Raw genomic sequence first — 12,632 nt, forward strand, 5'->3', positions numbered from 1 at the left:
TGTTAAAGCACAAAACCGGCTGCTCGTCTGATGTTGGTACATAAATAACAAACCTGAATATAGTTATCTGTGACTATCTATAGGGAACACAAAAAGGTTGTCACATATTTAGAAAGCTGACTTTTCATATAAATTATTGTGAATTCATCAGATTATCATTATTTTCTTTGAGCCGATTCATTTTGAGATTGTTTTCAGTGACCATTAACAAAGACAGGATTTTGTATAAACTATTGTGCTCTCTGTGGAACTGAAGTTTGATTTATTTTTGTACTACACAGCATGGATTTGTTGACATTTTAATTTTGCTATAAATGTGTGAGATCACAAGTTGCTGTGATATTTCATTTATAAATTGTGAACTTTGTACAATTTTTTGTCATGCTGGATGTTGACACATCTTACTCTGAATAAAGAAAAAAAATGTGTTGCCAGAGGCCTGTAAAAATGCCTTCTTTTGCGTTGCTCATTCGCCGCAGAAGTGTGAACTCTCCGCCAGCAGGGGTCAGCAAGCCCACACTGCACGGTGCCCCGCAGGCGCACCCCTCTGCTCTGCAGCTGTCCGGGACGAGTCATGACGGAGGATCGCCGATGGAGATCGTCTTCGTCTTCCCACATTAAATGGAGCAAAACACATAACCGCCGATTTGCGAGCCACCCTCAGGTGACCCGCTCCGTTGGTGTTAAAGCAAACTACCAGTTCCACACACTCTTTGGGGAGACGCCTTTGTGTGACCAGCTCATTCATTGAGATTCAGGTCAATCAGTCATTTAGCCAAGGCAATCCACTTCACAGCGGAGCAATTCAAAGAAGGCTGCGAGGCCCTGCTCCGCATTGATCTTGCCTTTCTTCTTCCGGTGCATGCCTCATCTTGGACTCTGTTTTAGTATTGCTCTTTCTACAAAGTCAGGGGTCGCCTGGAACTCGCGTGGTGTGTTTTCTCAGACACTCCCTGCATGGCCTACGCTTTCAAACTGCACACCCCTTAATCTTTGACTCAGGCTTCTCAGACCTGACAAAGCTCCTGCCAGTAGTACTCCCCATGACCTCCACACTGCCCCTTGCTTATGCGCGTGAGATGCCCGTGCTCCTCTAACAGCGCGGCCTGTAGGCCGTGTGTTGGTTTGACTCGGCTTCCCGCACGCCTGGGCGTGGAGTGAAAGCGTGAGGGTCGACCGTGTAGATCATTTTTACCCTTGGGTAAATCATGTTTCATGTCATCACACGGCCAAATATAAACATGTAAACTCAAGGTGCCAAGTGTCTGAGTTTATGTGTAGATAGATTGCAAATTCTTTTAATTTTGCACAAACAAGTTTGCACACTGTGACTGTCTCTCTTTACTTTCAAGGTATACGTTGAAATGAAATTGTTTTCTCAAGGTTAAGTACTTTCTATGTGTCTTTAACTAGAGTGCATGGAACGCGCACTCCCTGTGAATAAAGCACCACGGCCCATGGAATATACTGAAACAATGCCTCCGCCGTTCATCGGTGCCTCCAGTCTGTCAGGCTGTGGAAATGCTAACAATAGCAGCGGGCCAGCATTGTTAGCCGTGGAAATGCGAACAATGACGCAGCAGCAGTGCACAGCTACCTTTCACCCACACAATACAGCAATCAGGGACACAGATGTGCAGTGATACTGAGCAGAGTTCCAAATTGAGATAATAGACCAATCAGGAGGCTGCATATGTGCACGGTGAGCTGCAGCTGAGCAGAGGCTAAAATTAGAAATAAACGGCCAATCTGCTCACTGTAAATAGCAGGTTCTGGAGAGGAGGCTCCTTAATGTGGAAAAAAAAAGGGGGTCTGGGTTATAGAAGAGCCTTGCTCAGTGGAGCAGCTTTGACCAGTTTTTCAGTTCAACGAATGCTGTTGTGTTCTGTTAAAGTGCAAACACATTTATATGATAAAAAAAAATACTATGCATTATGCTATATCATCATTCTGTGTGATGACACAACAAATGGAAAGTATTGATGTAAATCTTAATTGTCTCAGGACTGTTAGGTTTGCCTTCCATTCTATGTATTGAGGTGTAGTGTTATTTCTACACCTACCAGCAGATGTCCCCAAACCCAAACTATTAACAAAGGAAGGCTCTGGTGTGTAAAAATACTGCTGCAGGTTGACAGGCTTTATGTAGAATAAATCTTGCTGTTTTGTTTTGGGTTTTTTTAATGTTGGGGTGTCAACTGATTTTGATTTAAGACGTATGTAAATGTTGAATATGTACATAGCTCAAGTGCAATGGCTCCCGTTCTCGCTCCTGATTGGTGCGCCGGCACCTTATGACACACGCCTGTGATTATTAGTCGAAATGCGAATTAGCCGTCGTGACAGCTCAAGGATTAGCTGACATTGTCGGTCGAGAGAATGGTGGGTACATTTCACTTTTCAGTCATATTATAAAAAAAATATTTATTAGACGTGGCTGCAGCGCAGCGAACGTTTTCTGGCTAAAATAATGTGGACGCGGTACTTTACAATAGGCTAGCTAAAACTTGACCTCTTACTCTTAGCTAGGTAGCTGTAGGCTAGCACTATGCTACTTTTCTGAACACGCCACCATTAAGTGCTCGACAAAAACAGACACATTAGGCTGTAAGCGGGCCCTGACTAACTCATTTTTGTTATATTTCACTGTTTAAAGATACCCCCGCGAAACCTGGTAGCTGTAGCCTTGTAGGTGTCCGTAATTGACTTTATTAATAATGGCTGAATTCCATTTAGATATGCCAGCTCCAGGGCCCTGGTATTATGCGTGCTGGATCACTAATGACTTGGGTGGTGGAATAGTACAAAAAAAACGACATTTAATGAAGTACTCTACTTAAGTAGGCTACTGTTATAGTATGTACTTGTACTTTACCCAAATATTTTCATTTTTATGCTCGTTTATACCTCTACTTCCTCACATTTCAGAGGCAAATACTGTATATACCACTAAATGTATTTGACCACTACAGTCCTCCTTAGCAGCTATGGTTTCATGAAGTAGTTCAAGCATATAAAGTGGTTAAAATTAGCTCCACCTTTACCAGCTACAACATTGAGCCAACAAGTAGTTTTTACTTTTGATACAAGCACACTTTGCTGCTTTTTAACTTTTACTTAAGTAAGCAATTTGAGTGCGGGCCTTCCCAAGTAATGGAACATTTTTTACCACCTCTACTTGGCTCAAGGGGACAGCTTAATGGAACGGAGCCATGACTACAGCTACACCTATGAGCCTAAATCAAAATGTCACATCCCCCAAATTTGCACTTTGGAATTTCATTTAGGATTGTGGCAAATTACAGAATGATGGGATTTGAGGGGCGCTAAAGCACGTTTTAGAGATGCGCTGCTGCAACAGACTTTCGGGTACCAACCGAGTGCCGTAAAGGCTGTAACTGGGGACTAATACGTTGCTAATCGGTGTCTTATTGAGTGGCAAAGTTCATGCAGTTCTTCCACTCAGCTTTCTGTTGGACTTCCCTTGTCTGGGATTGTAACACACTGCCCCACTTCTCTCTCTCTCTCTCTTTCTCCCCCCGTGTGTGTGCCTCCTCCTCCTCCTCCTCTGTCTCTCTCCCGGCTGGGCTAACTTGCTGTGTGAGTCTGTGAGAGGGGCAGCTGGCGGTCTCTGCTCGGCTCGGCTCACTGCTAGCAATGGCGCTGCGGGCTGGCCACCTCTGCTCTCCGTGTCTACTCGCGGCGGCTTTCCTGTTGCTTGCTAGCGGACCCCAGTTTGCAATTTGTTGCCCGAGTCGCTGCTTGTGTTTCCGAACCACCGTGAGATGTATGCATCTAAACTTGGAAACCGTACCAGCAGTTTCTCCTCAGACTACCATCCTGTAAGTAGCTTTTCCCCTTAAATCTAACGGGAATCCACCCTCTAGGCAGACTAAACGGGAATGCAATGAATGCTTAAAGCCTGTTTTTTCCCCCCTCCACATTTGAGGTAGAGTTATAAAGGCTGATGTAATTTGCGTTGATTAATCACAGTTTAAAAAAAAAAACTTTTAGGACCTTAAAGCATTGATTTAAGTTGGAATTTAAACAAAGGCTTGTGGAAACCATAGGTTCTGTGGTAGTGCAGAGGTTATTGCAACGTCTCAGGAAGTTTTCACAAAGTTAGGACACCTGCCAATGAGTTCAGCTGTTGGCTGCAGAGGTTAATGAAAAGGGGTTTTAGGGTCACACAGCTGGTGAAGTCAGCCGCAAGTAATGCAGAGGGTTAGGCTCTTCAATAGAGGTCCCTGCATGAGAGATTTGGTATGAGGAACCACAGCAAGTGTTAACATCCCCTTCATGGAGACGTGCTTTAATGGCTTCCAATGAAACGCATACAGTTAGACTGTAAGTGAGAAACATAGTCCTATTATATTTTATCAAAAGTTTGTCCCGCAGACTTCATTGGGTGTGTTGTCATGTTTTGCCGAACTGTACTTAATTTCCAGATCCTTGTCCAAGGTCAGGCTTGACCAATAGGCTTGCTTTTCTTTTTTTCTTTTTTTCTTTTTTTTTTACAATGGACCTTTACACTACATTGTGATGCAGACACAATGGAGCAGTTCCTAATGCTGCCTCCTTTTCTGTAGTCAGAAACGTTATCATTGTGCTTGGACGGGTTTTGTTGCACAGGTTAAACTCCATGTTTGACTTTCCCTCTGAGATGAAAGGAAGGAAATACTTCTTACTTGACAAGCACTTGTGAATGTGTCCTGGTTGTCAGGAGCACTCTGCTACAGTCACCCAACTAAACAATTTCCTTTCTGACGTAGCTGGCCGCAGTTTCTCAGAGCCACAATGAGAGAACACAGAGCTCCAGATCTGTCTGATTTCCCAAATATGTGGCACCCTTTGTCTTTGATTGGCCACAGCAATCTTGTTGTGCATTTCAGTCCATAATGCATGGGCCTATAAATAGCTTCATTTAGCCTGTAAGCAGGGGGACAAAGGGGCAACTCAGTCAGCCAGCCAGCAGCCAACCAGCAGCACACTGAGAATTAGCCTTGTCCTCTACCATCTGGGGTTAGCCCATAGCCTTGAAGGGAGCCCATGGCACACCCCTGCCCAGATATCCCCAAAGGGAAGCTGAAAGTCCCCCCTTCACCACAGCAATGAAAGGATTGTTTAGGTCTTCTGTAGGATGTGTCTAAATCTGTTATAGGGCTGATCAGAGCAGGAGAGCATGCTGCGGTTTCCCAGAAGCTTTCATGCTGTTGAGCTTTGAAGCTGCAGCCACTTGTCGCTTTCCCCCCTTGCTTGGCTGTCATGTCAGGACATGAATGCAGTTCCTATCCGGCCTTCCCTCATTCTGCTGTATAAAATGTTCAACACAGCAGTGCTCGCCTGCAGTGGGAGAACTCCTTTACACAGAACTCGAGAGGAATGTCCAAATGAGAGGAAGAGTGTTGTGTCCTTGCAGTTTGTGTTGCTCTGCTTGCTTGTTGTGGCTGATCAATTTAAGCCTCATAACATGGTAGTGGTCTTAACAGAGAAGTTGTATGTAGGAGTGTACATTGCACAGCTTCTAATTTCATGTGCATTTCTCTGTTTTGGTAAGCTTTTAAGTAATAATGTAGCAACTAAGATCCTTAGGGTCCAAGCTCTTCCTGTAGATCATGAGAGCTTTGCAGGATTAAGTAATAGTGGGTACATTTTTGTTGTATAGACACTTGACCTGTAGCTATGTGCTGTATAGTATACACACTGCATTCCTCCTTCCACTTGGCAGCATGCCATTCTAGGAATTTAAAATAATATCATCATATGGGTGCGAGATGATCCACCACGTAAGCCTTTAGCACACAGGTAGTGTAACCTGATGGAAAAGTAAAGCAGTGGTTCACTTCTGTTATTCTGGGGACCAAAACATTGTTAAACATCTGTATTTGTTAAACCCAAAAATATACTCCTTATCCTTAACTTACCATTTCTCTTTATTGGTATATTTTTACAGCTAATTTTTGATTGAATGTCCCTTTATTATCAGCTCAATCCTTTATTCGTTTGTGTACATCCTCCTGAGATCCATTTATAATAAACCAAGCATTTTCCCTCCTTAGCTTAGGGGATCAAAAACATTTAGGAGATTCACCATAGATTTCATCGAGCTGGGTAGCTCCTGAGTGGTATATGTTTGTACCCATTAAAATTCAATCAATGTAAATATGCATCTACATACATTTTTATGATTAGGAAACACTGTCCCGATAACAAAGGTGCTAAATTGACAGGCTTCAAACAATGAATGTTAGAGTCTTCAACTTGAAACTCGGAGCATCTCTTTCCTCTGGGCCACTGCAGGAGAGAATATTAAGAAAAGAAGTGCTACTGCACATGGGCTTTGTGCAAAGAGCTTTTCTACATGACACTTGGACCAAGAAACATGGAGGTTTTTTTCTTAGATGTTTTTGGTTCTTTCTGGCCTACATTTGTTTTTCATCTGTTTTCTCTGAGGACTTTCTGTTCGAGGCATGACAGTAAATTACGTTTCCCCTCTAATAATAATAATGCTGCATATATTCTCATGGATCTGAGTTAGAGAAATGATTACTTTTACATTAGCACCATTTTGCCAACATCAAATAAAAACTGTTTGTTTAACTGGAATTGCCTTAACAGCTCAAGAAAAAGGCTCAGCATGCCAAGTCGTACATCTTTGTATGACATGCAGGATCAAAGCTTGTCAGTAAAAGAGGATTTGTATTTCACAAGTCAGTCGCCCTGTGTTCCCTATTTGGACATGTTGGATGTTTGCACACTATTTATTTCAAATATATCCATGTCTCTTATGTAACACATAAGAAGAAATTGTTGACACTGGAGCCATACTATACACACACTGTACGTATGTATCGGCACAGATGGGAACATGTTAAATTGTAAATGCACTAGTTCATAAAGTGGCTTGTAATTGTCTTTCGCAGTTCTGTGATTCAAGCACAACACTTGTATTCCAGTGTATGCTGTTATTCAGTTGGTTTCTAGTATACTGTGATGAATGAGGTTCTCAAACACAGTTACTGTAAACAGCCATTTAGAAACCGCGTACTTCACGGAGGTTTGCAGAAAGTTTAAAAGATGCAGTTGTTCGGTGTGGGACAGCTCAGTGGCTGTGTGTGTTGTGTGAATGGCAGTGTTGAATTGAATGAGTGTCCAGATCATGAGTGGAATCTAGTGTTTGTGGGTGCAGGAAGGCTGGTGAGTCAGTTCAGTGGGGGTGGGGGTTGGTGTCACAGTGTCACCAGGTTGTAGACGTGATTGCACAGCATGGTTCTGCCTGCAAATGGCTGCGATGAACAGACACATTTCTATGGCACCCTCCTTTGAGCTCTGCATGGATAACTACCTGGTTGTCAGCGGCCAGCCATTGTTCTGTCTAAATGTCTTAATGTCTTCTAGCCCTCACCCTGCTCACTGCCCCAAAACCGTGGCCTGGTCTGACTGAGTGACAGTGTTGGTGAGTCAGGGAGGGAAAGTGGAGTTCTATTGTGTGGAATTTGCTGCAGTCAGGCTTTGTGAGGCGCTCAGTCTCTGCAGCATTATGGAATGCAAAGCCAGAAATCCCCAAAGCTTTGCTCATTTGCACAGGGCGATTGGGCCCAAGATAGTTGTTGAAAGGAACTCTACTGGCCCCTTCCTGTGCCCATCCAATGCGGGACAGCTGGTGAATTTGGGGGAACACTAGTTCACATTTCTCCTAAATGAGAATGATTTTGGATTGTTTCTGTTTTAGTGTACTGATGCTCTGTTATCTGATTTTATTAGTTGGTTTAATTGTCCATAAAGAAGTGTTTCAGAAAAGTGCTAGATAAAGTAATAATTCCCCATTCCCTCTCACACAAACTGTCAGCTAAAAAAGTGGTGTAGTGATAATTACACATTTCATATAGATTTGTTTTCAACAGCTTCACTATCTCTCAAATAGTATAATGTGCAGTCCAATGCATTTACATTCAAATGACCTGTATTGTCTGCGGTATGACCTAAATGAGACACTAGACCAGTAAAGTAAGCTAAAGGTTGGACTGTTGTATCTATATGGCACATGTGGACAGAGTTAATTAAAAACCAATAAGTACTGTCAGTGTTGCTGTGTTAGAATGACGTAATATTTTGGGTTCGTGTTGGTCCTGTGGAGAGCAGTGCTACCAGCTGAAGCCTGTGTAATGTGTAGCACACTGGCTAAGTGACGTGAGTACAAGCGACATGTAAGAAAGTGACAAAATTATGAACTCAGTCAACTATCATGATGGTCAGAACCAGGAAAAGGACTGGAGCTTGATTGTCTCTGACAGGCAGAACTATAGTAGAGATTGGAGAGGCCTGACTGGTAGAAAGTGCGTCATGCATCACCATTCATTTGTGTGGCAGATTGCTCACCATTTCCAGAAGATAGGATGTTTCTGAGGAAACCTAGAATGGACAGTGGTTAAGGGTGTATTTTGAAGGGCCATACCAGCCAAAGGTCAATAGTTCTAGCGATTGTTCCCCAAGTACTATATGTCCACGACCCCTTTAGGCTCTCTTATGTCAGCTTTCTGTTAGAGCAGACTTTTCTCTACTCTCCATCTAAAATAGTTTGTGCCTGAGAATCAGTTCTCCCTTTGTTCATTTTCATGTTCAGCTCATTTTATTTGTAATGACCCGTGGCTGTATTAAGCAGTCCAAATCCTTCTGGGTCTGTAGGATTTTGATAGGCTCTAGCTGTGCACCAGCTCTCTCTTCTTGACAAGAAACAAATCCTTGTCATTTTTTTACACTGGATGTGTTTTGCAAAGAACCATCGAAGCCATGTTTGGAAACCAGGGTCACTGTTCCTCCAACCAAGTGAGGAGCCAGCCATGTTCTTGTTTAACTAAGAATGACTCACGCACACCCAAGAGTCCTTGGCAAGCCCACTTGGGCATGTGTCACAAAGCTAAACGACTCCCCCCGACTAGAGAAGGAGAGAATGAGAGGAGAGGTCCACACATGGCATTCAGATGCTGGTTGAATTGGGAAGCAGCCAGGTTCACTCGTCGTCCTGGCTCAGACAAGAATTTACAGAAACCTCTTCTGAAATTTTCCTTGCAGCTATAGTCCCCATTTGCACAGTTCGGCATCATATGATTTTTGTTTTCTTTGTGAATGCACAGAAGCATTCAAACTATATGGTGAGTGTTATGGTTGCATATATGCACATCAGTGGCAGTGCCAGATTTCTATTCAGGATTTTGTTCCAATGAGGCAGGCATCTCTTCATACATTAATGCATGTGTATGGTTTGTGAGTGAAAAAAATTTATTTCCCCTAGAGGGATTAATTGTGCCTTCTTTCTTCAGAATCAGAATCAGAATCAGAAATACTTTATTGATCCCCGGGGGGAAATTGTACGGTACCGGTGCTCCCATTCAAGAGTAAAGTAGCATAATTTAGAACTAAAAGTATGTACAAATATAAAAATAAGAGATAGAAAATAAAAAAAATAAAAAATATACACATTTACAGTATTTAAGTGAACAATGAGGTAAAAAATATATATACAATAACAATGTATATGTATGTATGTGTTACACTGAACTTTTCTTTCTTCTTCTTTATCTATGAATCCAAAAACATGTTTATTGGCACCGCCTGCTGTTTTTAAGTCTCATTCACACCATTATGTGCAGGACTTGGTGGACATATATTGTTGAAAGTAGGTCTTCCACCTCTTTCTGCACATTTTCCATCAGCTTTCTCCTCATTACCTTTACTGTTTTGTTGCTAGACTTTCAGGGAACAGGGTGTGTGCTGTGTCCTCATACTTGGGCAGCATCATTAACCTGTGTGGGGTAGCTCATGCAAATGTGAAATCATCTTAAGCAGTGAATAATTAAATTAGACCAGACATAAGCAATATCCTGGCAGTGTCACACTGAACTATTTCTCTTCCCTTTTTATCTAGAGCACCATTTAATCATTTTAGAAGCTTTACTATCCTGCCAAGAATACGGCCCTGGTAAAACAGTGAATCATTTGAATTCAATTCAATTGATGACAATTATTTTCATTAAATGGACAAGTATTAAGATGTTAAACACACTGTATAAAGCACTTGGCTACTAACTTTAATACAGAAATAAGCGTATTGATTTTGGCCTCTAAAATTGTGAATTGATTCAACTCTGTTGTCCAACATCTAAACTCTTCTGTCTGATGGGTTAAATTATTGCCAGGAAAGTATGTAGTTGAAGCCAGCGGATATATACGAGGAATGGAGTTCTTATCACTCAGACCATTTGCTCAGTGGAATAATTTCCTATGTGGAATCATTGAAACTGGGTGGGTAGCCAGCCAGGTAGAACACAGAGCAGTCCAGCATCTTAAACAACACTGTTGTGACTGACGTTATAGTGGTAATGTCATTGTGTATAAATCTTCTCTCAAAGACCCATGAGCTCTCAGAGTCAGCGTCAAACCTCCGAGGTGCCTGGCTAAGAGGGAACACTGTTGCATGTCAATGTTGTCCAAGCAAAGACAGACATGATGAGTTACTTCAATGAATCACTTATTAATCTGACAGCACCTTTGCTCGGCTCACCAATAAGCAGGTGGTAACGGTGTAACAGTAGGTGTGTTCGTCCCGAACCGCTCACTTTGCGACTCCCTGTGTCCCGTACGCCCTGTGGCTCATACTGCCGTGTGTGTGTGTGTGTGTGTGTGTGTGTGTGTGTGCGCGCGCGCTCGCTCAGCTGAGAGGTTGCATCCTGCCGGGTCAAGAGCAGAGAGGGTTGTCTTTAGTGTTTGACACACATTAGCAAAATAATTGATGACAGAACACATTAAGAATTGCATTGATTGCACAGACGGGACATCCTCATTAGACGGGCTACTTTGGAACACCACAACCAATTAATTCTCTTTATTTACATTGTGCTTTTTACAGCAGAGCCATCTCTAAGACGCATTACAAACGCACACTAAAACAAGCAGTGTTGCGAGCCCATATGAAGAAAATGTAGGCTCTGCCTCAGCCTCACACTGTAAATGTACAGTTTAAAACGTCCTAGATGATGTCCTGTATTCTTTGCCATTGACCAGTTATGCAAACAAATGTCAGATGCGCCAGATCATGTTTTAAAGGTCCCATAAAGTGTAGTGGAAATCAAAGTTGATTCAGTGGATTCACATGAATTGAATCAAGCGATTCACATGTTTTGTTATTTGAGAGTTATTTTTGGCATAGGTTTGTTTTATGCATAAGTTTATTTAAAACCAATGGATCGGCTAGTTAAGACATGGGATTAAAAACATGTGCACCCGAGTTGATGTTGTTGTTGAATGTATGCAGCTTGGGAACTGCTTGTTAACTTGTTTAAATAACTATTTCCTACTTATTCAGTTGTCTGACAGCAGAAACAGAAGAGTGAATTTGGCTGCATTAAAACACAGTCCAGGTGAGCACTGAGAGCAGGAGGAGACTGAACAGGGGTGTAATGGGCTGTCACTTGGGAGAGTAACCAGCTAGGTCTGTAGCCTAGTCCTAGACGGGGGTTAAGTAGACAACTTTCTGCCCTAACTTTTTTTCTGTAATCACACATTTTAAACGTCGATGCAGCCTATCATACAGCACAGCTGTTGTCATTCATTATGCTGATTTTTGTCCCAACCATGAAATAATGATTTGGTCAGCCAGACTGCCTGTCCCACTCCTTACCAGATGTCGGCTGTGATGCACAGTTTTGTTGTTTGGAAACACTAAAACAGTCACTTTATGAGCGTTTTAATATGTAGAAGTCCTTTGAGTAGATTTGCTTGCATGTTAAATGTTTATAGTAACACGATGGCCAAGTACTGTAATTCTCCTGTGTGAGGCCAGAGTTATTCTGTCCCTAAATCACCTCAGTGCACTCACTGGACCTACAGTTCTATCTCAGACACAGTGTGCCCAAAACACTGCAGGCAGCATTGTCTAGTCTAAATAGGTCATTCTAATTATCTTTTGAGAAATGCAAGGCTTGAGTTTAGTTTATGCCAAAAAGCTGCAGTGCGAACAAAGGAACTTAATGGTAAAATCATGCATTCAGTCTCTCAAAGTACAGTACAAAGCTCTCTCTAGGAGTAAATCTTCATTAATTTTGTATTCTTATTTAAAAATCATTTCTCCTTTTGTCTGTTGACTCTGTTCTTATCAGCACGGCATGTTAAATCATGGGCCTACCATTCTGAGGGTAAATGACAAATGTCTTTGTTTTCAAAAAGAAATCAAATGATCTTTTGTTCTGCCCTCACTGTACTCATGCTATTGTGTCAAATTCCCATGGCTCCTTCATTACTGAGCCCGGGAAGCTGTTCACTTTCAGGCTTTTTGTTTAGGCACAACCCAGAATAGTCTGTCAGCCCCTCTGCAGGGTTGTTAGCCTTGCTGTTTTATAGTTCCCTCTGGCTCAGTGCCATCAAAACACATTAATGGGAGTTAACAGACTCATTTAATAAGTCCCGGTACAAATATCATAAAATGGTCAGCGCTCATTTTGTGTGACAACATCCCAGCAGTCTCTGGTTGCTCAATGAACTATTTGCTGAAGAATGTCTTGTGTACTAAATGTCCTCCATACTTCTTCCTGTATTTTTTCCCTTTGTTGACTGACTCTTGTTCCTTGATGATAAAC

The 12,632-nt window shown here is 42.2% G+C and overlaps 1 protein-coding gene across 2 annotated transcripts in view; it reads left to right on the forward strand.

Moving 5' to 3' along the window:
- Positions 1 to 3,657: 3,657 nt before the first annotated feature.
- LOC139297218 (peroxidasin) overlaps positions 3,658 to 12,632 on the forward strand; it is a 45,298-nt gene continuing 36,323 nt past the window's right edge. For both annotated transcript variants that reach the window (XM_070919786.1, XM_070919787.1), the window contains exon 1: positions 3,658 to 3,842. In XM_070919786.1, coding sequence (XP_070775887.1) covers positions 3,658 to 3,842 — 185 coding nt within the window. The remainder of the gene's footprint in view (positions 3,843 to 12,632) is intronic.

Source organism: Enoplosus armatus, chromosome 15 (assembly GCF_043641665.1).
Source record: "Enoplosus armatus isolate fEnoArm2 chromosome 15, fEnoArm2.hap1, whole genome shotgun sequence".
Lineage (NCBI taxonomy): Eukaryota > Metazoa > Chordata > Actinopteri > Centrarchiformes > Enoplosidae > Enoplosus > Enoplosus armatus.